The sequence below is a fragment of the Pan paniscus genome, chromosome 2, assembly GCF_029289425.2.
Source record: "Pan paniscus chromosome 2, NHGRI_mPanPan1-v2.0_pri, whole genome shotgun sequence".
Lineage (NCBI taxonomy): Eukaryota > Metazoa > Chordata > Mammalia > Primates > Hominidae > Pan > Pan paniscus.
The window spans coordinates 191,241,423-191,266,352 of NC_085926.1; the positions used below are offsets into that span (position 1 = coordinate 191,241,423).

General features: G+C 40.8%; 1 protein-coding gene across 1 annotated transcript in view; it reads right to left on the reverse strand.

Moving 5' to 3' along the window:
* ATP13A5 (ATPase 13A5) overlaps window positions 1–24,930 on the reverse strand; it is a 108,477-nt gene that overhangs the window by 49,405 nt on the left and 34,142 nt on the right. Inside the window, exons 9-16 of the mRNA XM_003807659.5 lie at window positions 24,196–24,324; window positions 15,185–15,355; window positions 14,007–14,164; window positions 11,385–11,573; window positions 7,269–7,330; window positions 5,137–5,287; window positions 2,766–2,849; window positions 1,956–2,112 (exon numbers count right to left, since the gene is read on the reverse strand). Of these exons, the coding sequence (XP_003807707.3) occupies window positions 1,956–2,112; window positions 2,766–2,849; window positions 5,137–5,287; window positions 7,269–7,330; window positions 11,385–11,573; window positions 14,007–14,164; window positions 15,185–15,355; window positions 24,196–24,324 (1,101 nt within the window). The remainder of the gene's footprint in view (window positions 1–1,955; window positions 2,113–2,765; window positions 2,850–5,136; window positions 5,288–7,268; window positions 7,331–11,384; window positions 11,574–14,006; window positions 14,165–15,184; window positions 15,356–24,195; window positions 24,325–24,930) is intronic.

Consider the following 24,930-nt stretch of genomic DNA (forward strand, 5'->3'; position numbering starts at 1 on the left):
GAGAGAAACAGCTGATCTTCTAGATCAGGGGTCAAAAAAACAAAACTAGGATGCACAGGCTAAATCTGGTCTATAGCTTGTTTTTATAAATGAAATTTCACTGAAACACAGCCATGCCCATTTGATTGTTCATTATCTATGGCTGCTTTGAGGCTTCAGTGACAGTGTTGAGGAATTGAAATGGACGCCATGTGATTGGCAAAGCCTAAAGTAAGAACTATCTTGATCTTTACAGAAAAGTTTGCCAAATCCTGCTTTAGGTGAAAGATGACACAATGCCAACATTTGTGTGTTTTAGCATGGCAATCACAACTATGTTTATAAAATCTTTATGATTTATAATGTACCTGCAAGGGTATTAGAGGGAACCACAGAACAATGGGAGGTATAGTAGCTTAGGTGGCAAATCGACTAAGTTCTATTCTCCCTTCCACTTCCGTGTGGACCTTAGTCATGTTCAGTCTCCCTTCTGCACCTTAGTTTCTGATCCATAAAATGAGAAGTTCCAGATCTCTCTGTCTCCATTCATTTCAGACTTTCTGTAATTCTAAAATATTCCTGGAGGTGGGAATCTAATTTCAAGAAAGTTCTTAGCTCTCTATTTCTAAAAATGGGGTACGGTGGTGGTGGAAATCACTGAAGATAGTATTAGCGTAAGTCAAAGATTGGAAGTTGGGAAAACAGGAAGAACTGAAAGAGCTGCCAGGAAAACAAGTGCCAAGTGACAGGCCCAAATCCTTACTGAGAGAGCAGGGACAATAGATACCAGTTTAAATGTCAAGAAGTTGCTCAGTTGTACCCGTATAGCTGAAACAAAGCAAACACAGTATATGTTGTAATCAGTGAAGGACAGAGTTAATGTGACCTGTGCTGAAGATCAAAGACAGAAGAAAAGGGGCTACTTCTACGGCTTTAAAAAAGACTCCCAATAGAGAAGTTAAAGGAATTATTTGCCAAATCTAGAATTCTCTGCACAAGTTGATGGCCATCAGCAATCATAAGGAGAGTCTACATGAAAATCGGAAGACAAAAGACCAATTTTATCCAAATGAACTCATTTGAATGCAACAACATTCTTATAAATCTGGCTGCCGCTTAAAGAGTGCATATGTTTATAAGACTAAAAAGCAATACAAATCAGCTCAAAGTCTGGCCCAGAAAGATGAAATTGCTGTGAAAATGATAAATTATCTTGCTCTAATACCATTGAATTTACTCTGATCACTTTTATTTCTGTTCTATATTCTTCTATATTCTCCTCCCATCGATCTGATTCTCCCTGGAGGTGACAGAGCAGTCATGTCTGCAGAACTTACCTAGCGTCCAGACCTCTCCATTTCCCTCATTCATACCTCCCCCAGTTCTCTGACCCTCAGTAGCTCCCTATTCTGGCTCCTGATGCAAGCTTCACATCTCGTCTCCTTCCCAGATGCCCCACTGTGGTTGTACTTTTCTTACTGCACCCACAGCCAGATATTTAGTCGCTGCCTCCCAGCCTTGAAATGATCACCCCTGCTTCTTAGGATCTACTGGGCCTACTTTGCACCTACCCAGGAAACAAGCAGCTCCACGTTCATTGATTGTGAAGCTTTCTGTGTTTGTTGACTTTATGTATTTGGTCTCGGCTGGCCGCGGTGGCTCACACCTATAATCCCAGCACTTTTGGAGGCTGAGGCAGGCGGATCACTTGAGGCCAGGAGGTTGAGACCAGCCTGGCCTACATGGTGAAACCCCGTCTCTACTAAAAATACTAAAATTAGCCGGGTGTGGTGGCATGCTCCTGTAATCCCAGCTACTTGGGAAGCTGAGGCAGGAGAATCACTTGAACTTGGGAGGTGGAGGCTACAGTGAGCTGAGATCGGGCCACTGCACTCCAGCCTTGGGGACAGAGCAAGATTCTGTCTCAAAGAAAAAACGAAAGTATTTTACTTCTTGAAAGAGAAAAGTGTTAGTACCTGTTTCAGATCTGCAGAACCTGGCCACCATTTCTGGGGCACCCTTCATGTAGACATGGAAATGATTCTCCCCAGCTAGCTGAGCGACCACGGACATCCTCTGCAGGCTCGAGGAAAATGGAAACTGGCACAAGGTGATGATGGCTTCCACTGGACTCTGCAAGCCCATCAACAACAGGATGCTTAACAAGCTGCTAAGTGATATTTCCAAATGCATACCAACAAAAGGGCTTTACTGTGCAATGAGCCCAGAGACATCTTGATGTAGTATATTTGTCACAACATTGATTTTGTGTGTGTGTGTGTGGCTGCCTTAAAGTGACCCCCTCAACAAGTTGTCTGGACTGCAAGGACCTTCCCCTGGAGAAATCCTAATCACCTTCCAGGCCAAGCTCACAGGTCATCTCCTCTGCGGTGCTTTTATCTCCCAGAAACAGTATTCACTCCCATGTCAGGACTCTTGAAACTCTTTCTTCAGCCTTGATTATAGCATTTGGCACATTGTGTTGCACTTATCTGCACCTATATTGATTTTTCTACGAGTCGACCTGTTCCTCCAACCCAGAGCCAAGTGTGTCTTGTTTTGAAGCCTCTTTATCTGCTAGCACCTAGCACAATGCCCTAGCGTACACAGGTAGTGTTTGTTGAATAAATTAATAGATAAATTCGGAAATGAAAGAAACAGCAAACCAACCGTGGAAACTGTTAGGATAAGGCAAAATAATAGGACTATAAAAATATGTGAAAGTCAGAAATGTTTTACCAGTTTTATGGGGAAAGAGCTATGTGATGTAAAGAAGGAAATCATACCTTACTGGCTTTTGGTCCTGGTTTTATGATGTTTGAAACTGACGTCCCAAATTTGCAGGAGGCTACATTGCAATCTTCCATTTTCTGTTATAAAATGAAAACATTCATAAGATTCTTTGAATAAAAATATTAAGAAAGAAATATCTCTTATTTGCACAATACTTTAATCTTTTCAAAGCCATTTTTACATGTTTTCTCTTCCAGGCCAATTATCTTAATACTGTCATTGTCAAATTTCTGTTGTATCGATTTATATTAGGGGCCTTATTGTAGAATGTCAAAAGCCAAAAATATTGTGAATTCATTTTAAGAAGTAATTGATGGAAGAAGTGCTAGCTACAGGTCCATGGATCTTTCTAAATGATTACATCTAGTAATTGGAGGAGGGATTAAGTGGAAATGTAGTCTCCAACATTGCCGAGCACCATAGCTCTCAGATGAGTTAGGATTGAGTCCTGAGATAAACATGGCACTAGTTCTTCATACTATACCTATGCTACTAGCCTAATTGAGTTAACTAGGGAGTTGGTATGTCAGCTGCTAGCAAATTAGAAAGCCTGTTTGAAAATGACTTGTATTCTTTGGATATTACAACAGAAGTTAATACCTCTGAGAAGCCAATATTAACCAATATTAAAATATGGGAAAGACAGTCATATATATAAATAGTAGAGGTCAGAAAACAGGAGATAGTATCTGGTTTCCACTCTGCCACTTACCTGTTTAATCTTGGGGACACCACTTTATTTCTGTAGATCTCAATTTCTTCTGAAAAATATTCTGACATCCCTTCAAATGCTAAAATTCTTGACAGTCTAAAAGGACAGTTTCCCTCCTCTGTATGTGGAGTGGAAGGTTCCCAGTTACCAAAAGATACTCAAGACAGCTTCTGACACAGCTTTAAACTCAGTGAAAAATCGTGCATTTTTATGCTTTGTTTGGGATGGATACAACTATTCTTACAGATGGTTCTTACAGAGCTAATACTAAAGATTTATATTCCCAAACAAGTATGTTATTTGTAAAGACAGATCAGCCCTCCTATAATGGAGAGGGGGATGTAGTTAGGGCCAGGACCAAAGCCAGATATAAAATGACCCTGCACAACTCATCACCGTGTCAATCCCAATGATTCTGTTAAGGACACTGCTTATAGTCAATACACTGATTCCTCTCCATTGAGATCCAGAGAATTGGTCACTATGTCAAATGTTTTTCCACAGCAAATGCTCTATTTTAACTTGCTGGTATCAGAAGTTTCCCTTTTTACCAGGTTTCCTCTTTCATTGATTTGCCCTCTAGAAAGCTAAAATTTCCCTATTATACATCTTTGTATTAGCTTCTTTGTTAGGTGTGCTTTGTTTCCCTGCAATCATTTGTTCCCATTCTTTTGCAGCTATGTTTAACTGCTGTACTGTATTTTATACATCATTGGACATAGCTTTAGGATGTTCTTTGGAGGCAGCAGGATGTAATTAACTAACCAGTTAATTAGTGAACACCCTCTACTTGTTTGGCTCTTCATTGTGCTCAAAGCCCCTTTAGATTCATAGTCTCAGTGCTCAAAAGTCCGTGAATGAGGCATTATTACCCCAAACGTACAGATGAGGTCACAGACTCAGTCCTGGCTCTGGCTTTGTGATCACACAGCTGGAGAGTGGTGAAATGCAGAGGGTTTTCCACTATGGCAGCCTTCAGGATGGGTTTATACCCTTCCGTTTTCATTCACACTCAGCTCAGGAGATTGAACCAGTTGGAATGCAGTCCTCCAGTTTGGTGTCTAGACTTATGCTTTACAATACACAGTCGCCACCAGCCACTCGTGGCTATTTAAATGTAAACTATTTAAAATTAAATCAGATTAAAAATTCAGTTTCTCAGTTGCAGAGCCACATTTCAAGGGCTGAGTAGCCACATATGGCTCGTGGCTGCTCTACCAGAGAACACTGCTTTTGACTACTGTTTCTCTGATAGTGTTTTGGAAAACACTGATGTTTTGGAGAACATGCTGGGTTATGGGTGTCAGTAAGGTTTTTGAGGTCAGATAGGTTTGGTAAATGCTGCATTTCATATTCCCTCTTGAATATTCACAAAACACCACAGTATATTAAAGAAATCAGGCAGTCAAGAAATGAGTTTAACTTTGTTTAAACAACAATTCCCAAGTTTGTTCAATAATGGACGCCTATTTCATGGAGCAACCATTAACAGAGTTCTTTGGGGCACAGGTTGGGAAGTTCTGGTAGTGTTACACGCTCATACATACATTATTATGAACCTTCTCCGTGTTTTAACAAAAATTAGAAAAGCTTCAGCACTCCCAGTAAAGATTTCCTCAGATTCTCATCTTTCCATTAAACTATCACCTTACCCAGGCAGTGCCCTCAAACATTTTGAGGTCCAGAGGGTCTCCCTGGATGGTCCCATTGAGAAGGATCAGAGAGTGGCAGCTGGCCATGGCCGCACACAGTGGGCCCCATGGCACAGCCTGGCCCGAGGCAAAGATGTGGGCTTCCTGGAAGCTGGTAGAGAAGGTAATGTTAAAGTCTTTGATAAAATCATTTTGCACATTCTGTCCCTTAAATCTTACTAAAGTGGAGCTCCAAACACCTAACGTTCATGCTCAGAACCTTCCCATGGCTCCCTATGCTCCAAATGATAAAGTCCAAACCCCTTAGCCTGGTATTCAAAGTCCTGTCCACTTTGGATCTACCTTACCTTACAGTGTCCACTCCTACTAATGTCCTTTATGCCCTGTACTCTAGATCCACAATAAACTTCTCGCTATTGCTATGCTTGTCCAGAGACTTCTCTGCCCTTAAGCCCCTGCCCACTTGGTTTCTTTATTTTTTAAACAGGGTGTTTTGCCTACAGAGTTATCTTTATATAAACATTTCTTTGAGTTGGATATGAATTTTGTTCTCAACAGAATTTGCCACTGGCCAATCAATAACATAGTTTCAGAGGCTTTGGATAGAATTGCAAGGACTTTTTTCATATTACTTGAAGCCAGCCCACATAATGGCAGCATTGTGGGAAGGCACTGAACAGGCAGCTGGGAGTCATACCTGCAAACTCTGCAGAGCTGTCTGCAGAAAGCCACACAGCCTAGGCAAGAAGTCTCTAGGGCTACTTAGGGAGCAGGAAATTAGGGATAGGAAAGAAGGCTGCATGGATGCGGAAGCGTTTTTCACGACTCAGCCCTTTAGAGTTTGCCCCTACTTCCTGAAGCACCCTGGACATCCCACCTCTAAAGCCTGTTTTTCTCTTTGATAATACAAACTGGTATCTTGTACCTTCCTCTCTTCCCACCTTACAGCTGAATAGTGATTGTGTCTAGTTGTTTCTAGTCTCCGAAAACCTTCAGAGTACCAGAGACAAGGGAGGAACATGGAGGGGTGGAAACTGCGGACATCTTTTTTCCCTTTCACTGCTCTGGCCAATAGATTCCTTGCCTGTCTGGACGAAGGGCTGGCCGGGACATCTGAGCACCAGGAGCAGAGACACATCAGTAGGGTTAAAGCTCAGGTGTTCCTTGTCACCCAGTCCAGGGTATCTTCTGCAACATCACACTGCTTGTCTGCTGTTACCTTGTGCCATGCTTTACCTGGCCCCTTCGTCATCTTGGGAGTCCCCTGCAAAGTGTCTTCTGTCACTGACAGCAGCCTCAGCCACTGTTGGCACCAAAATAGGGTACTCAGAGCTTAAGAGCAGAGGCCATCACCGCTCAAATTGAGAAGGCAAGTCTTAGCCCATAGGGAAGGAGCTAGAAGCCACAGGGAGATACCATGAGGAGATTCACCCTCCGGGGACACTCTTTCCCTTCTGTAGCTCTTTCTGGAGTAGACATCTATGTGATTGTCCTCTCCTCTCCCTAGTGCCAGCTTTTAGCCCACAGCTGTAAAAACTCTAGCCGCATGTCCCTCAAAACCTATCTGAAGTGCCATCTCCTTCAGGTGGCTTTCTTTGATTCACTAAATTTCAAAATTAATTTGTCTTTACCCACCATGTAATTATATAAAAGTCAGGACTTTGTGTTATATCAAATAATCTCCATTTCTTCTTCTCCATTCTGACATTTCTGCCTTAATAGTAACAATTTTCATGGCCTGTGTTGTACATCAAAGGTGGGTGTATTTGCACCTTTTTATCCCACTAGACTGTGAAACACCACCTGCCTGCACTAGCCACCCAGGAAGTTTTGTAGTTTTTAATTAAGCATGGTCTTCATTTCGCTCTTTTTTCTCTGTTTTATTCATTTAGTTCCTTAATTATCCACCTCATCCTACTCCATTTTTCATGGAGATTTTGAAGACCTACTTTTCCTTTCTCATTCTGAAATTAGAATTCATTTAAGCAAGTTAGAATAACTAGGAACTAGTTCCAGCCAACTATTGTATATATTTTATGTGACATTCATCCCTTAACACCCAAAAGATGGATTTCAGTATCATCCAGGTAACTCCACCAAACACACCTTCCATTTTCACATAAGAGGCCTACCAGTTGTCAGCAGTAGGGACAGTCCCCCAGAGGTCCAGCCCATCTTCAGTGAGAGTGCCAGTCTGAATAAAAATTAAAAGCAATATTAGCATAAGATTTAAAGCTTTTAATTATATAGTAATTTAAACAAAACCCAAGCTTCTAAGATATTATGGTAGATCCAGTAGTCTAAATACCTTGTTTATAAGTACCAAATTTTAAATCAGAGAGGAGTACCCACAAGAAAAATTAAGCAGGTGCTACATGATCCCCAAAAGACCATGTCAATAATTAGGTGATTTCAGTTACTAATGATGAGGAAAAAATGAAAGTGTTTTGTTTTGGTTTGGTTTGTGTATTGCTATGACCGTTGCTGCTGTTAATCAGGAGAGGTTCAGTACAAGAATCAGCTCGAGTCTGACTTTTAGTTGTCACCTGCTATCTCGCTGAAGCAGAGCTCATTTTTTTTTGTTCATTTTCAAGACTGTTCAGTTCACAGTTTGCCATCTGGTTCACAGTAATTTTCTAAAAATATGGGTGACACAGTGACTGTCCAGATTGATAATGAAATGTTGATAAAGGGCTTTGAGACTATAGAGAGAAAGTAAATGCTAATAATAAATATTAATTAATGCCCCTAAGTGGATTTTATTGTTAGATCAAGGGGAAAATAGTTCAGAGATTTGATTCGCCATACTATGGGAGAGTATTTGTTAGATAATGAAACAGAGAAAGAAAAATGGAGCCGAGTACTATCACAGCACTTTTAATGTCCTCATTGCTTCACAGGTGTTGATGAATTACATACTCTGGTGTCTTGATGCAGTAGGCTAACAGTTTTAGGCCTGCTTAACACCCTGAGTAAGTGAGTTGGCTACAGCTAGCTGCTTCAGCACTGCCAGGGCCCACCAGAGCTTTACCAAGCATGGCAGAATACCCTGTTTCAACACTAAGATCCAAGTCTCTGACACTACTTTTCAAGCCTATCTCTATAGAAGTCACTGAATTTTCTAGTTTTCTATAAAATGGCAACCTCCGTCATTATAGCACATCCATTAGCATAATGCTTTACAGGAAAGTGTTTACAATGCTTTCCATTTCACAACTGAGTTAACAGGGTGGAGGCAGGTTAGAGGTGAAATGAGGAGCCTAATGTCATAGTGGCCTGTAGGTTGGAGAGGCAGAACCAGAATCCAGCCCTTCTGGAGTCTTCCACCAAACTAGAAAATGTTAAGTGAATCATACAGGGTATGTGGAAAGACAAAGCTCTTTCTGGGTTTCTAGATTAAATAATTAAGAAAACTTTGTTTCATTCATTTATTTGAACTTCACAAAGAAGGCGCTAACACACGAGTGAATTATTTCTTAAACAACAACTTTTTGAAAAAGAGCTATTTGTTTCATTTCTCTCCTGCATTTTATAAAGGACTCTACCATGTTCGGTTTCCAAATCCCCTCAAGTTGTTGCATTTCAAAAACAGTTTGCAACTTAATTCAAACTGATATGTTTTCCTGATGATGTTTTTAAACATCAATATTTTGAACATGAAAACAGAGATGATACTGCAGCAAAACAGAAATTAGATTATGTTATCTCTCTATGAAAATGACCCCTAAACAATAAAACTAACCATAAATAGAGAAAACTAAATTATAGTTGAGGTTCTAAGGGGAATAAGATAGAAAGAGAAAACCTCTTAGCATAAATACAAGCCCAGGCTTGGGCTGAATTGAATAAAAAGAAAGAACTTGTCTTGCAGAAGTTATAACAAACCAATAGAAAATAGAAATATATATGAGAACAAATGGACTCAGAAGCCCAGTGACAGAAATCTCCGAAACTGGAAATAACACTAGATGAAAATTCAATTAATGGCAGAGTGCTTTATTCCAACATGATGGTGATAGAATTTTATAATGTGAAAGCTGGAAAGAAACTCAGAGACAATTGTGGTTGAATCTGCTTTTCTTAAAAAGTCACACAGAGATGGGCCGGGCACGGTGACTCACGCCTGTAATCCCAGCACTTTGGGAGGCCGAGGAGGGTGGATCACGAGGTCAAGAGATCAAGACCATCCTGGCCAACATGTTGAAACCCCGTCTCTACTAAAAATACAAAAATTAGCTGGGCATGGTGGTGCACGCCTGTAATCCCAGCTACTCGGGAGGCTGAGGAGAATCACTTGAACCCAGGATGCGGAGGCTGTAGTGAGCTGAGATTGCACCACTGCACTCCAGCCTGGTGACAGAGCGAGACTCCATCTCAAAAGAAAAAATAAAAGGTCACACAAAGACTTAGTACCAAATTCTGGGTCAGATTTCTCATTTTGCCAAATTTCAATCAAGAGTTTTTGCACTGTCACGTGTCATCATGCCCTGCAGAGTTTGACCAAGGACACCTAAAAGCAGCCTCACAGACAGCCTGGCAGGTGAGGACATGAGGATGTGGAGGGAGAGGTTTTATACAGGAAATAAAATGAACAGCCTCGGGAAAAATTAATTTTAGAAACAGTTGAATATGTAATGAACATATTTCATAAGTCTCCCTCTTATATTCCAGACACGAGTGAGGCTCATGAGGAAGTAACAGGAATCCCTGTTACAGAACTTCCAAGGGGGTGTTATTTGGCCCTGAATCTAAAATGAAGTTAACCTTGTCGGTTCTTGACTGGTGGTGATCGAGAACTTTCTTTGCCAAACAAAATACAAACAGAAAGAGAACTGACATAACCTAAGAGATATACCCCTTTCACCTGGGGACCAAGCCTGGTCGAGTCTACTCATTGGAGTCACTCCCATTTGCCTTCTACTCTCCATTCTTGTCCTTTTTGTCTGGGACAAGCAATGATCTCTTCTGTTGTCCCCAGATGGCCTCTTTCTTCAGTCTTGTCTCCCTTCCATCCCATCTCCCCAGTTGCCCCTGGTGGGATAGAAAACACCTAAAGAAATGTCAGCAGTCTTCTTAAAAAGTAAAGGCTCCTATTCGGCATCAAGACAAGGACCCACTCCTTAGCGTGGCATATGACAATTGCCCTCAACCCAGCTTCATTCTCTACCTACCAGCCCATATTCTAGCCACACCCCATGGTCCTCTGTTCCCCACATGCGGTGGGTCCCTTGTACCCCTGTGCTTGTCAGCTGCTCAGCTCTGAGCCTGGGGCTTATTCTTTCTAACAACCAAGGCTGCACCTCAAAGGTGGCCTCCAACCGTGGCAGGTAACTGTGCCCCACGCTTTCCTCAGGCCTCTATTAAACACACATCTCACAGCATGATCGCCATCTACACTCCCATTTTCCTGCTTTCTCAGCTAGACTAGAAGCTTCTCAAGGGCTAGGAATGACTCATTATGGGACTCTCTACCAGCATTGTACACAGCAGTGGCTCTCTGCCACAAAATGGCAAAGGCCCTAATAAATTATTCAAATGCACATGAATTGAAGACAAAAGGGACCCAGCCAGGCCCACTGCTTTATAGCAGTTAAACTGGCCTGTCCAAGCTGAGGGCAGGATCCAAACAGCAGGCAGCTAATGCTGAAGTCCTCCAGGTTCCCCATAGGAGACTCACGTCATGGGGGGGGTGTCAGGACCTGCTTGGTAAACGCAGTGTTCCCCATGTGGCATATGCTCCTCCTCTGCCACCTTTCCAGGTCCCTAAGCACAGAGACAGCCTAGCCTGGAGTCACAAGCCCTGGAGGAGCAAAGGGGCAGGACAGGGTCATTGTTTCCTTCCTTCCTTTCCTTAAAAGAAGCAGAGGAGGAGAGAGGAAACAGATTCACTTATCTTCTGGACAAAACATTTCAGGAAACAGAAATGTTCTTCACATTTTCTGCCAAGTCAGTCAGTCTAAGAAGTTACACAGTAAGAGATGGTTTCAAAAAACCACAAACCAGGCACACAAATTATTAAGTTTCACAGATAAAAAATTCATGATGTGGTGGCTAAGCTGCTAACTTTAAGAGTCAGCAGAGCAGGCTCCTAGAATGTGATCTTGCACTAGCTCACTCTGTGACCTTCTCTGGCCTCAACGTTCCTATCTGTAAAATGGGAACACTGGACTAGACATTTTCTGAGGTTCTTCCCAGCTCCACCATGCCTTGAAATCATTAACGTTAAACCTGAGAAGTCTGGATCATACTTTGTCAAAGCACACGAGGTTTATTTGCCCACACATGTTGATTCTCTGTGGGGAGATACAGAAGATTTTCTTTTTCTTCAGTCTCTTCTGAGCATACACGTTGCCTATGGTCAGGGCAGCTGGCAGCACTGGAGGGACAGTCACGGTGAGGAGGATCAGGGCCATGGTCACAGTATCTTTTGGAGGAACCTGGGAGAGGACAGACATTTTCATACAGGATAGCCCAGCACAGCAGACTGCCACCCTTCCTAGTGCCAAAGGAATGAGCACATTGTCTCCTACTGCAGAGCAAAGGAGACCTTTGATCCCTACTCCCAGTCCACCATCCCCTTTCCTGGCTCTGTTTCCCTCTACTTAGCATTCCCTCTGCCCAAGCTTGACTGTTGGCTTATGAATCTCTCTCCCCCACTAGCCTACAAACTCCTTGGGTGTAGCAGCTATGGCTTATTCATCTTTGAATCTACCTTATTGATCTCTAGATACAGAGCCTAGCGTGGGATTTAGCACAGAGGAGGTGCTCAGGACATAGATTGAATGGATGGCAATATAATTAAAAACTAGGACCAACATCCTTCCAAGATCTCAGCATATATTATTAACTACAGAGAAGCCAATATAAAATTAGCTTGCTCTCACTGGATACTAACTCTGGAGCAGGAACTGTATTAGGTTACGTATATTATTTAGTTGCTCTCTATAACAACCTTATGACGTAAATACTATTATTTTCTCCATTTAACAGGTAAGGAAACTGAGGTTTTAACAATTAAATAATTTTCCCAAGGCCACATACTAGGTAAATGACAGAAATCTGAACCCTATTCTGTCTTACTGCAGGGTACAAACCCATGACCAATATGTTTTATTATCAAGTCAATTTTGTGAACTCAGGATCCCTGGCAGGTGATATGGTTTGGCTGTGTCCCGACCCAAATCTCGTCTTGAATTGTAGCTCCCCTAATTCCCACCTGTAGTAAGAGGGACCCAGTGGGAGGTAATCGAATCATGGGGGCAGTTTCCCCCATAATGTTGTCATGATTGTGAATAAGTCTCATGAGATCTGATGGTTTATAAATGGGATTTCCCCTGCACAAACTCTCTTGCCTGCCACCATGTAAGACATGTTTTGCTTCTGCTTTGCCTTCCAACCATGACTGTGAGGCCTCCCCAGCCATGTGGAACTGTGAGTCCCTTAAACCTCTTTCCTTTATAAATTGCCCAGTCTCAGGTATGTCTTTATTAGCAGCATGAGAACAGACTAATACAGCAGGTCTCCAGAGGAGGCTCACACAGTTAAGGTCAGGGATGAGGTCAAATCACAGGGTTGACTGATTGATTGTTTTGTTTTCCGCACATGCTCTAGATATTAATGATTCTACCCTCTAGAACCTCACCTATGTTTTTGTTAAATTAACCATCATTTTAGCCATAAATACTTTTTTAAGTATTGGAAACATGGGATTCAAGTTCAGTAGCAATGTCTGCTGGGACATCTTTTGCCCAATATCAATTTATCACAAAATTCATTACTCCCTTCTTTTCCCAACCACAGACACAGAAGAGTTTTGACCCTAAGGACTCAGCCTTGTCTAGCGCTGAACCAGTGCAGATAGAGGCAGCCAACAGAGCCACAGGTTCTGACCCACAAGAAGTTGGGGTCTGGGATTATTAGTCTTGTTGCCTCAGTGTGTATTGGATGTTAAATTCTTCCCAGGAAACCTCATTCTCAAATACTGCCAGGGCTTCCAAGAGCTTTTTTCCTGCTTTTCTGCCCAATGCTCCAGCTCCCCAGATTAAATTGGCATACTCCCTCAAATTCCAGCCCCAGTGACCTTGACATTCTGCCTAGCTCTTCACAGGCCCCATCGTGGGCCTCTCTTGACCCAGAAATGCTCCCTGGGAGCTATTTCAGATTGAAATAACTACTCAGCAGTTAAGTTTTGGCGTGAACATTGCCTTGAAATTCTTGTTACTATGTCTTTTCCCACCAATATTCACTGCCCACCTCTCTCTCTCTCACACACACACACACAAACATACACACACAAACACACACACACACACACGCTCATTGATGCCACCAATTTGGACATTGTAATTAAGCCACTCACAGTTTTTCACCTGTTTGGATGTTTTATTCACAATTTTCTCTTCCTCCCCACCAGCTCACACTATTATGATCCCAGACTTTCTTGTTTTCTGGTTCACAGCAAAATCAGACTCTCAGGACCAGAAAGGACCTCAGAGGTCTTTAGTGACAAGCCTTCCCTCCCTAGCCACCAGGCTGTGACAAGGAGCATCCAAATGAAACCTGACACCCTGTAGCTTAAAGGGAAGTAGGTATCTCATGCAGTACCAGCTCTGTAAAAGTGGAAATTTAACTTCATTTCAGACCCTAACCAGAATACATGGGAAACCCACTGATTGCATAGTGTTTTAGGTATTACCTAAACACTGGGGGCAAACTAGGCATGAGAACATTTCCGCTGTCTAAGAAGCTCTTTTGGACAGTAATGATTCATAGAATGATGGGATCAAGATGTAACCTAAACCAACCCTCTGAGTTAGGTCAAGCTCTTTGCAGAATCTATACTATTGAAAAGCCTTACCCCCAGTACTTACTCCATGGTACATATATACCCCTAGGGCATAGAAAAAACCCATGACACCAAGGCAGGCCAGGAACACGATGAACTTGAAGGCATCGCTGTATAGTTTGAAGTTCAGAGGCCGAGGGTACAGGATGGATCTCACTAAGTCCCCTTTGGCTGTATTGTAACCTGCATAAAGATAATCATAGATCAAGTAAGGCTGCTTGATGGACACTTGGTCTCCTAAAAATGCCTTTACTGTCTCTGAGGAAAAGAGTAAAGTGTCCTCTAACCTGCTACCTAATCATTTTATAAGTTTTCAGGTGGTTTTCATGATTTTTAACCCTGAGCTTACATGTAGGCCACAGGCTGAGCAATGCTCTAGTGTCTAGTGCCTGCTAACTAGTTTGAACATTTAAAAATTTTTGATATTTTTAATTTTAAAAAATCAGCTAGAACAACTAAATCATAAACCAAACTAAAGCATACAGGTATCACAGTGTAAAGTGTATTTTGCATCTGTGAATAAGTCGGGTGGCAGAACCAGAGGTCAGAGGTTAGAACAGAGAGCTAGGACCAGGTCATAGGAGGCCTTCACTGAGTCATGTCATGTAAAAGACTGGGACTCAGGAAGTGTTTGCAGAATCATCCAGATTTGGTGCCACATTTGGTATGGGAAACAAGAGGAGTTGGAGTGTTATTAAGAGACCAGCATGATGGTGATGATATTAACAGAGAAAGTCAATACAGGAGGATGAATAGTTTCAGATTCGTTGGCTTTAACTGGTCTAGAGGGCACCCAGGTGGAGTTCTTTATTACTGAGTTTGACATACAGCCTAGCAAGCAACTCTTTGAAAGGAAAAAATCCTCATAGTCGTAGTGGCTGAAATTGTTTTTTGGTAATCACTCAGAGGAGGTGTCAAGGGAGATAGAAGCAGCGTGTGGTCACAAGCAAAAAGAAGAGCATAGTTTTACCTTTGACAAATTTTACTTCACCTACACATACCCTTCATCACATAGAAGGGTTTTACCAATAAACCATTTAATTAAAAATAGTGACACTTTAGAATAATAAGGGTCTGTTTGGAAAAAAGCATGTTGTTACTACCAGAATGTGGCAAACTCCATAATCCTAAACTAAATTTCCCTAATCCGACTCTCCCCATGTTCAAGCATGAATTAAACTTACAAAAGTGGAATCCACTAACCTGTTTGCAAAACGACTGCTCGTACAGGCCCTTGCCCAGAGGGCTTGACCTGGATAACTTCTGTTCCACAGAAAAGGATGTGTTTCCTATAATCCTCCAAACTGTGACATTTCCAAGGCATAGTGTTCTCCATCTGGGGCAATGGTGTCTTTGTAACAGGTATACTTTCTCCTAAAGAGGATTGTATTTTGTTGAATCTATGTAAGCTCAGGTAGTTGGTCAGAACTGGTGCATGCCAGTTTCAAGAAATTATACAAACCACAACTAATCCGGTCTTAATGCCCATCCCATGAGTCAGATGACTGTTCATAGAGATGCTGGTGGTACAAGCAATGGTAGACTTGATTCTATTGCAAATATTTAGATTAGATCTGCCTATCTATCCTATACCTGGCCTGCATGGTTTGTTGTCATAATTTTAAAAGCAGCCTATTATAGATGAATTATCACTGAATCATTCTCCCAAGTATTCATTAAGCCCAGCACTATTTTAGGCAATGAAGGAGCTTTCCAGCACGTGAATAGTAATTACTATTTGCTTTACATTCACTCATTTATTCATTTGTTTATTCATTCACCCATTCATTCAACTATTTTACTTATTCTGTTCCAGGAACTGTGCTAGGTGCTAGGAATATGATGAACAAGAGAGACAGAAATCTTGCCCTCATAAGCTCATGGAGCAAGGTGAGAAAATAGTAGTTATTCCACATCATTTTCAGATGGAGCCCATCCAAGTCCCATTTTTATCATCTCACTCTTTTGCTCAAAATCCTTAGCCTTTTCCATTGCCACTACTGAATAAAGACCAAACTCTCCTGCTAGATTGTCAAAGCCTACCATGATTCAAACATCATTGCCTGACATTCCCCTACAAAAGCTCCAGCTCAAGTAGGCCACTTGCATTTCCTTTTATTGGCCCCCATTCTTTGCAGGTAGCACTTTTTTTCCTTTCCCTGGTGGCTATAAGACAGAATATTTAAGGTACAAAGAAATCAGCTCAGAGTTCAAAAAGGATACATTTCAGAGACAAAATAGATGTTAATAATAACTTTTGGCTCCAAGATTTAAAGAGTATTAGAATGAATTTAAAATTCCATCAGTTTTTTACTAAATGTTCAATTAGCAAGATAACTTGTCATATTTCTAATTTGGAAATAGTATTATATCAATCATAGTTATACAAATTTAGGTCTCATCTCTCTTTCTAGGTCATAACTGGGAACAAGAACTTTGACATATATAAATTTGTATACTCTTCATTTTCCTAGTGATATGTAATAGGTTCAAAACACATAGTTTTTTCTTTTTTTTATTCTACTTTATATTCTAGGGTACATGTGCACAACATGCAGGTTTGTTACGTATGTATACATGTGCCATGTTGGTGTGCTGCACCCATTAAATCGTAATTTACATTAGGTTTATCTCCTAATGCTATCCCTCCCCACTCCCCCCACTCCACGACAGGCCCCGGTGTGTGATGTTCCCCTTCCTGTGTCCAAGTGTTCTCACTGTTCAATTCCCACCTATGAGTGAGAACATGTGGTGTTTGGTTTTTTGTCCTTGAGATAGTTGCTGAGAATGATGGTTTCCAGCTTCATCCATGTCTCTACAAAGGACATGAACTCATCTGTTTTTATGGCTGCATAGTATTCCATGGTGTATATGTGCCACATTAATCCATTCTATCATTGACGGACACTTGGGTTGGTTCCAAGTCTTTGCTATTGTGAATAGTGCCACAATAAACATACGTGTGCATGTGTCTTTATAGCAGCGTGATTTATAATCCTTTGGGTATACACCCAGTAATGGGATGGCTGGGTCACATGGTAGTTCTGGTTCTAGATCCTTGAGGAATCGCCACACTGTCTTCCACAATGGTTGAACTAATTTACACTCCCACCAACAGTGTAAAAGTGTTCCTATTTCTCCACATCCTCTCCAGCACCTGTTGTTTCCTGACTTTTTAATGATTGCCATTCTAACTGGTGTGAGATGGTATCTCATTGTGGTTTTGATTTGCATTTCTCTGATGGCCAGTGATGATGAGCATTTTTTCATGTGTCTGTTGGCTGCGTAAATGTCTTCTTTTGAGAAGTGTCTGTTCATATCCTTCACCCACTTTTTGATGGGGTTGTTTGTTTTTTTCTTGTAAATTTGTTTGAGTTCTTTGTAGATTCTGGATATTAGCCCTTTGTCAGATGAGTAGGTTGCAAAAATTTTCTCCCATTCTGTAGGTTGCCTGTTCACTCTGATGGTAGTTTCTTTTGCTGTGCAGAAGCTCTTTAGTTTAATTAGATCCCATTTGTCAATTTTGGCTTTTATTGCCATTGCTTTTGGTGTTTTAGACATGAAGTCCTTGCCCATGCCTATGTCCTGAATGGTATTGCCTAGGTTTTCTTCTCGGGTTTTTATGGTTTTAGGTCTAACATTTAAGACTTTAATCCATCTTGAATTAATTTTTGTATAAGGTGTAAGGAAGGGATCCAATTTCAGCTTTCTACATATGGCTAGCCAGTTTTCCCAACACCATTTATTAAATAGGGAATCCTTTCCCCATTGCTTGTTTTTCTCAGGTTTGTCAAAGATCAGATGGTTGTAGATGTGTGGTATTCTTTCTGAGGGCTCTGTTCTTTTCCATTGGTCTATGTCTCTGTTTTGGTACCAGTACCATGCTGTTTTGGTTACTGTAGCCTTGTAGTATAGTTTGAAGTCAGGTAGCATGATGCCTCCAGCTTCATTATTTTGGCTTAGGATTGTCTTGGCAATGTGGGCTCTTTTTTTGGTTCCATATGAACTTTAAGTAGTTTTTTCCAATTCTGTGTAGAAAGTCATTGGTAGCTTGATGGGGATGGCATTGTATCTATAAATTACCTTGGGCAGTATGGCCATTTTCACAATGTTGATTCTTCCTATCCATGAGCGTGGAATGTTCTTCCATTTGTTTGTATCCTCTTTTATTTCATTGAGCAGTGGTTTGTAGTTCTCCTTGAAGAGGTCCTTCACATCCCTTGTAAGTTGGATTCCTAGGTATTTTATTCTCTTTGAAGCAATTGTGAATGGGAGTTCACTCATGATTTGGCTCTCTGTTATTGGTGTATAAGAATGCTTGTGATTTGTGCACATTGATTTTGTATCCTGAGACTTTGCTGAATTTGCTTATCAGCTTAAGGAGATTTTGTGCTGAGATGATGGGGTTTTCTAAATATACAATCATGTCATCTGCAAACAGGGACAATTTTACTTCCTCTTTTTCTAATTGAATACCCTTTATTTCTTTCTCCTGCCTGATTGCCCTGGCCAGAACTTCCAACACTATGTTGAATAGGAGTGGTGAGAGAGGGCATCCCTGTCTTGTGCCAGTTTTCAAAGGGAATGCTTCCAGTTTTTGCCCATTCAGTATGATATTGGCTGTGGGTTTGTCATAGATAGCTCTTATTATTTTGAGATACGTCCCATCAATACCTAATTTATTGAAAGTTTTTAGCATGAAGGGCTGTTGAATTTTATGGAAGGACTTTTCTGCATCTCTTGAGATAATCATGTGGGTTTTGTCTTTGGTTCTGTTTATATGCTGGATTACATTTATTCATTTGCATATGTTGAACCAGCCTTGCATCCCAGGGATAAAGCTGACTTCATCATGGTGGATAAGCTTTTTGATGTGCTGCTGGATTCGGTTTGCCAGTATTTTATTGAGGATTTTTGCATCAATGTTCTTCAGGGATATTGGTCTAAAATTCTCTTTTTTTGTTGTGTCTCTGCCAGGCTTTGGTATCAGCATGATGCTGGCCTCATAAAATGAGTTAGGGAGGATTCCCTCTTTTTCTAGTGATTGGAATTGTTTCAGAAGGACTGGTACCAGCTTCTCCTTGTACCTCTAGTAGTATTCGGCAGTGCATCCGTCTGGTCCTGGACTTTTTTTGGTTGGTAGGCTATTAATTATTGCCTTAATTTCAGAGCCTGTTATTTGTCTATTCAGGGATTCAACTTCTTCCTGGTTTAGTCTTGGGAGGGTGTATGTGTCGAGGAATTTATCAATTTCTTCTAGATTTTCTAGTTTATTTGCATAGAGATGTTTATAGTATTCTCTGATGGTAGTTTGTATTTCTGTGGGATAGTTGGTGATATCCCCTTTATCATTTTTTATTGCATCTATTTTATTCTTCTCTCTTTTCTTCTTTATTAGTCTTGCTAGCAGTCTATCAATTTTGTTGATCTTTTCAAAAAATCAGCTCCCGGATTCATTGATTTTTTAAAGGGTTTTTTGTGTCTCTATTTCCTTCAGTTCTGCTCTGATCTTAGTTATTTCTTGCCTTCTGCTAGCTTTTGAATGCGTTTGCTCTTGCTTCTCTAGTTCTTTTAATTGTGATGTTAGGGTGTCAATTTTAGATCTTTCCTGCTTTCTTTTGTGGGCATTTAGTGCTATAAATTTCCCTCTACACACTGCTTTAAATGTGTCCCAGAGATTCTGGTATATTGAAAACACATAGTTTTTTCAAATGCACAGATGAATTAAATAAAAACGCCCAAGTTTCTCTATGATTGGTTTTTCAAAACTCATTTTCTGCCGTGATGTATTTTTACATGCTAAGGTGTAAGAAGCTATAAAATTGTTATTAGCAATCTTGAATATTTTTCAAGAAATTCTTTTAGGCAAGTGTTGTTCCCTATGCCATTTTCTTTAAAACAATTATGATATTCATCCATTGTGTAGATGTATCAATTGCATTCTATGGCTTCATAGAAGGGTTAGAATGTTTTGACAAATCTCCAAATTATGGTACTATATTGTTTTGAAATCAGCCTTTGTAAGAGGCAAATACTTAGAGATCATTTCCTTTTTTTTTTTGCTTTTGAATCACAGAATATTAATCCACAATATATACTTAGGCTAACATCAGTAAACCGTTTTCTGCACACAAAACCGATGAAACTGGAGGCCGTCATGTATTGATCAATCAGTAATGGAAGTCATTTGCAGATAATTTGTTCCAGAGATAATAGTCAGATGATTTTACAGAGAGATGGTTTTCAAGTCTCTTTTATGCTATTTGCATATTAATAAGAAGCCTCATGTTTTGGCCTTTCTGGGGAGCCCAAGAAAGGATGATTCATCTACAAAAGATGTGGGGTCCAAGGAAGCTGAAGAGAGTTTTAGAGGAAAGAACCATCATTGCTCATCATCAACTGTACATTTGGCTCCCTGTGCTGTCACGTGGAGGTTCTCTCCCTTGTCCACAAGGATCAAGATGCCTCCTCGTGGTGACAGTGTTTGAAATTCCAAGTCCTTTTAATTTATAGTTCTAGAACCATTAGACTGTAAATGTTTTGAGACCAGAGACCATTTCTCATTTAACTTGGTGACACCAATACACAACACAGTACCTGGCACATGGTAGGCATTTCTGAGCTTTTATGGAATAAATGGATGAACAAATAAATAAGTAAAAGGAAAGGGAGAAGGAGGATGATAAAAAGAGAGGACGAAAGGATCAAAGGAAGAGAGAAAAAGATCCGACCTATCAACTGATGATAAGCTTGTCTGACATGATATCGATGTGAGATCATCACTTAGGAAAATCCCTGCATGTCCAACTCAGGTCACTGCACTCTCTCCCCACACACATCTCAAATACATCCGCAGCTTAACGAAGAGAAGAAGAGGGAAGGGGATTGCGGCAGAGTGCATGCCACCCCTCTTCGCCATAATTATCCCTAAGAGAATGAGGAAACACTGATTACAAGCCTAGGTTCTGGGGACAAAATGCCTGTATTTAAGGCATTAAATTTATTTATTAAGACAATAGATGTCTTCTGTTTTCTTCATATAACTTATAACTGTTGAAAATTTGTGTCATTTGTATACTTTCATGTTTTCTGTCTCTGTCACTAGAATATCAGCTCCACAAGGGCAGAAATCTTATCTGCCTTGTTCACTGCTGTGTCACCTGCAGAGTTCCTGCTCCATAGTAGGGGCTAATAAATATCTGTAGAATGAGTGAATTCACAAACAAATCCAAATCTCAGCTGTGCCACTTTTAAGCTGTGTGACCTTAGGCAAATGAGTTACCCTTTCTGGGCCTCAGATTTGCCCACTCTAATAGAGTTGCAGGTTGAATGGTATAGTATATATAAAATGTTAGCACAATGCCTAATACGTATGAGAACTAAGAAAAAAAGCTATAGTGCCAAGAGATAATTTCTAAATTAACAGATTTCCCCCCCTCCCAAATGATATTCCCTTTTGTCTCCAGACTCCTCCCATTTGAGAGAAGCTAGATCTTGAAGTTGATTATTGTTTCAGGAAAGACAGCAGAAGAGAAGGACGGGGGAGTTGATCACTGGCTTTTGAGTTTTTGAAGTCCTTCATGAGTTTGATCATGGATTGAGAGACTATCTGAGAGTAAGAACAAAGTTTTTCTGCTCACCAAGCCTTTCCTCTACTGCATTTCTAGCTAAATCAAAGTCCTCGTACTGGGAGTTGGAAGAGAATCCAGCGGGACTTAGATGTGGTGTGTCCCTGAGAGAAGAGGTGTGCAACACAGTAGAACACGGGGACATGCAACAAGGTTGTGGAAACAGCGCGAACAGCACCAGGATCTGCCGCCCTGTCCAGGTAAATAGGCCTCAGACAGCTCAGAGTGGAGTGGGAGCAGCAGGAAGAAGAGCTGCCCTCCATCAGACCCCTCTCCCTGATGTCTTGCACATCTTAGGACAGTCAGACAAGGGTGAGGAAGACCACCTAACTGATGGGGACAACTGTCTGACTCATATTAGATATTCACACTGGACACTTTTAAGGATGGCAAAATTTGGAACCGACATAAAAATTAAGTGTAGTTATAAAATAAAGGTAAACTTCTTGCACAGCTGAATTTATGACAATAGCATAAGGCTAAGGAGAGCAGGAGGAGAAGAGCTTACCAGAAAGTGGATACTATTGATGGGAATACCAACTAGGGAGAAAAAGGTGATGAGGCAGGAAGATGAAGTCAGCAGCTTTTTCCAGCTTAGAATTATCTTTCTCACGCCTATGGTCCTTTATATTTGGGAGCAAATGCCACCTCCAATTCTGATCCTTTCACTTGCTAGCTGAGCAGCTCTGGTCTTTTTACCTCACTCTCCTCATTTGTAAATCGGTATTCTAACAGCTCCTAGTCTAATTTGTTTTATACCATGATGAAGTGAGATATAAAAGTTATTTATAAAATGTAAGTTGCTATAGAGATGCTAGGAATATTTGATATTTTTATTCTTACATAAATAAAGACTTCTATCTATGCAAAGGACCATTTCGTACGTAGGGAAGAAATACCTAAATCATATTTGTGGACAAATTCCCTAGGAATACCTTTGCAGTTTCAGGAATCTTACCTTAATCCTCTGTTTAATCAAGATCCTTTCCACAAATATGTACATGAGTGGGAGGATCTATGTAGGCTGTGCAATAAAGTATTTAGACCATACTGGGATTTAGATCTTTCTGAAGAAGTTAACAAAAAAGAAATAATGTATTTTTGCTTCATGTGTCTGTCTCTGAAACTGTCCTCTATCGGTACTTAAGTTACACAGATATTAGTGCTGATGACTTCATTTTTCCAAAGAGGGAAACTAGAAGCCACTTGTCATTTAAGGTCATTTGGATCCATTTTGCACATTTGTTGAAAGGCAGCGTTGTTTGTCATTTCTATTCCTCTGGAACTCTCTGAGTTTTCCTGGGAATCAAGGCAAGTTCTGTACACCCGCTACAGTGAAAGGACAGAGGGCAGCCCAAGGGCAGTGAGACTTTCTGTGTTTCCTCCCCATGTCTGCTCACTGCCACACTCACACTGCTCACTGCCACACTCTCTGTTACCAATGAGAGAAGTCATTCTTCACTGTCAGGCTGCTGGGAGGTGTGAGGCAGCTGCTGTGTTTGAATGAGAAGGACAGTTTTCCTTGGGCTTGAGGTTTACAGGTCGGATACTATGGCAACGTTCTGGGTAAAAGATATGATCAGTATGCAAATCCTCATCACTATCATTATAGGACACATTTCAACACATTAAAGGAGTATTTTGTAATTATACTGAACATATTTATGTTTACTACATTTTCTTGTCTCAATTTTGAATTAAGCAGACCCATTTTAATGTAAAATCTGCTTGTGTTGAACAATTTAGGGATAGATAATGAACTCTCCCTACATTTAGGTCATGTTAAAACATTTTCCCTGTCTTTATGCCATTTGAAAACAGAAAAACTAAACAATCTGTAAGCATGAAAGACAAAGTTTCTATTTCTGTGTTGCTGTATAGTCTCTTCTTCTCTCATTACAATGTGCTGTGTATTTTAATTTTTTGCCTAAAGAATATTTTATAAGTAGTATCTTACTAATTATACAAATTCAAGTAGACTTAACAAAGTACAAATGAGAACTAGGAATGCCTGAACTATAACTAGAAGATTAGTTTCTGCTCAGTGAGATCAACAGGAATATAAAGCTAAAGAACAGAACTGTGCGATCGTCTTTGCCCGAAGGTTCAACTCAAACTCCTTTCCTGTGAAACCTTGGCCTCAGTAGTTTTCTATCTATAGAGTGCAGGGTTGGATAAAACCTCTATGGCCTTCCAATTGTGGGAGTCATGGCTTTTAAGGTTGTATCTCTTTTGTACATGTGTATAAACCATTCTCATGTTTATGAAGAGATTGTGCTTCAAACTGTGTAGTGCTCTCATCCTCCTCTGAACCCAAAGCACCCTATTCACCCCACTAATTGGTCAATTAATCACATGTCATATTAAACATTTGTTTTCATTTCACATTTATTGTGACTTAATTCTTATATTGTTAAACATTTCCTGTTTGTGTATATTGTGTCTCCATATAAATGCAAAGGCTGGTTGTGTCTCCCTCACCTATCTCTGAATATCTTAGCAAGGGTCTGGTATAAGGTAGGTAAGGATATGTTGATCTGATTAGATGTCAGACAGGGAAGAGGAAGCTCCATGACAACTGCCTACCTGTAAGCATGCCTTCATTCACCACGCAGCTTCCATCAATCAAAACAGCATCACATGGCAACGAAAATTTTCCTGGAAGAATAAGAATGTCTCCGGGAACCAAGAGACGGGATTCCAGCTCCTCCAAACCTACACCAAAGCAAAGTTTCCATGAATAGCTGAACTTTTCCTGTTTTTACTTAAGAATGAAGGCAACTAAGAATCCTTATCAACCTGTTGGCCAAGAGCTACCCTACCTGTTCAACTGTTGAAGCCCCTTTTTAGTCAATTGAAAATTCCAAAAGAATCAGGATTAGGAAATTGGTTCCTGGGACTCAGAAAAGGATTAGCTAAGCAACAGGATCCCATCTTGATCCTAGTACCTGGTGTGCTTTGCCCACAGCAGATACACAAGGGCACTGGGCAAAGCAGAAGTGCAGCTTCCTGCTGTTTGCTCTCGTCTGGGTTTCTGATTCCTGTGGTACACTTTGTCTTCTTGGATTGAGGCCTTACTTAAATTGCCCAAATAACTTCTGCTGTCCCAGGGTGCAGCTCCTCGCTCCTTGCAAAAAGCCACAGCCACTCCACCTCTGACTAGCTCAGAACAGATGCCAAGTGTCCAGACAGCTATCTAAAAGCCCCATTCAGGCCCAGGTTCCAGATGGCAGTTCAAACTGTGTGATGCAGGGTCTGTTTGGGATAGTTAGACTGGGAAATAAAGGAACCTTAAGAAGGTTTACCCAGTGTTATTCAAAT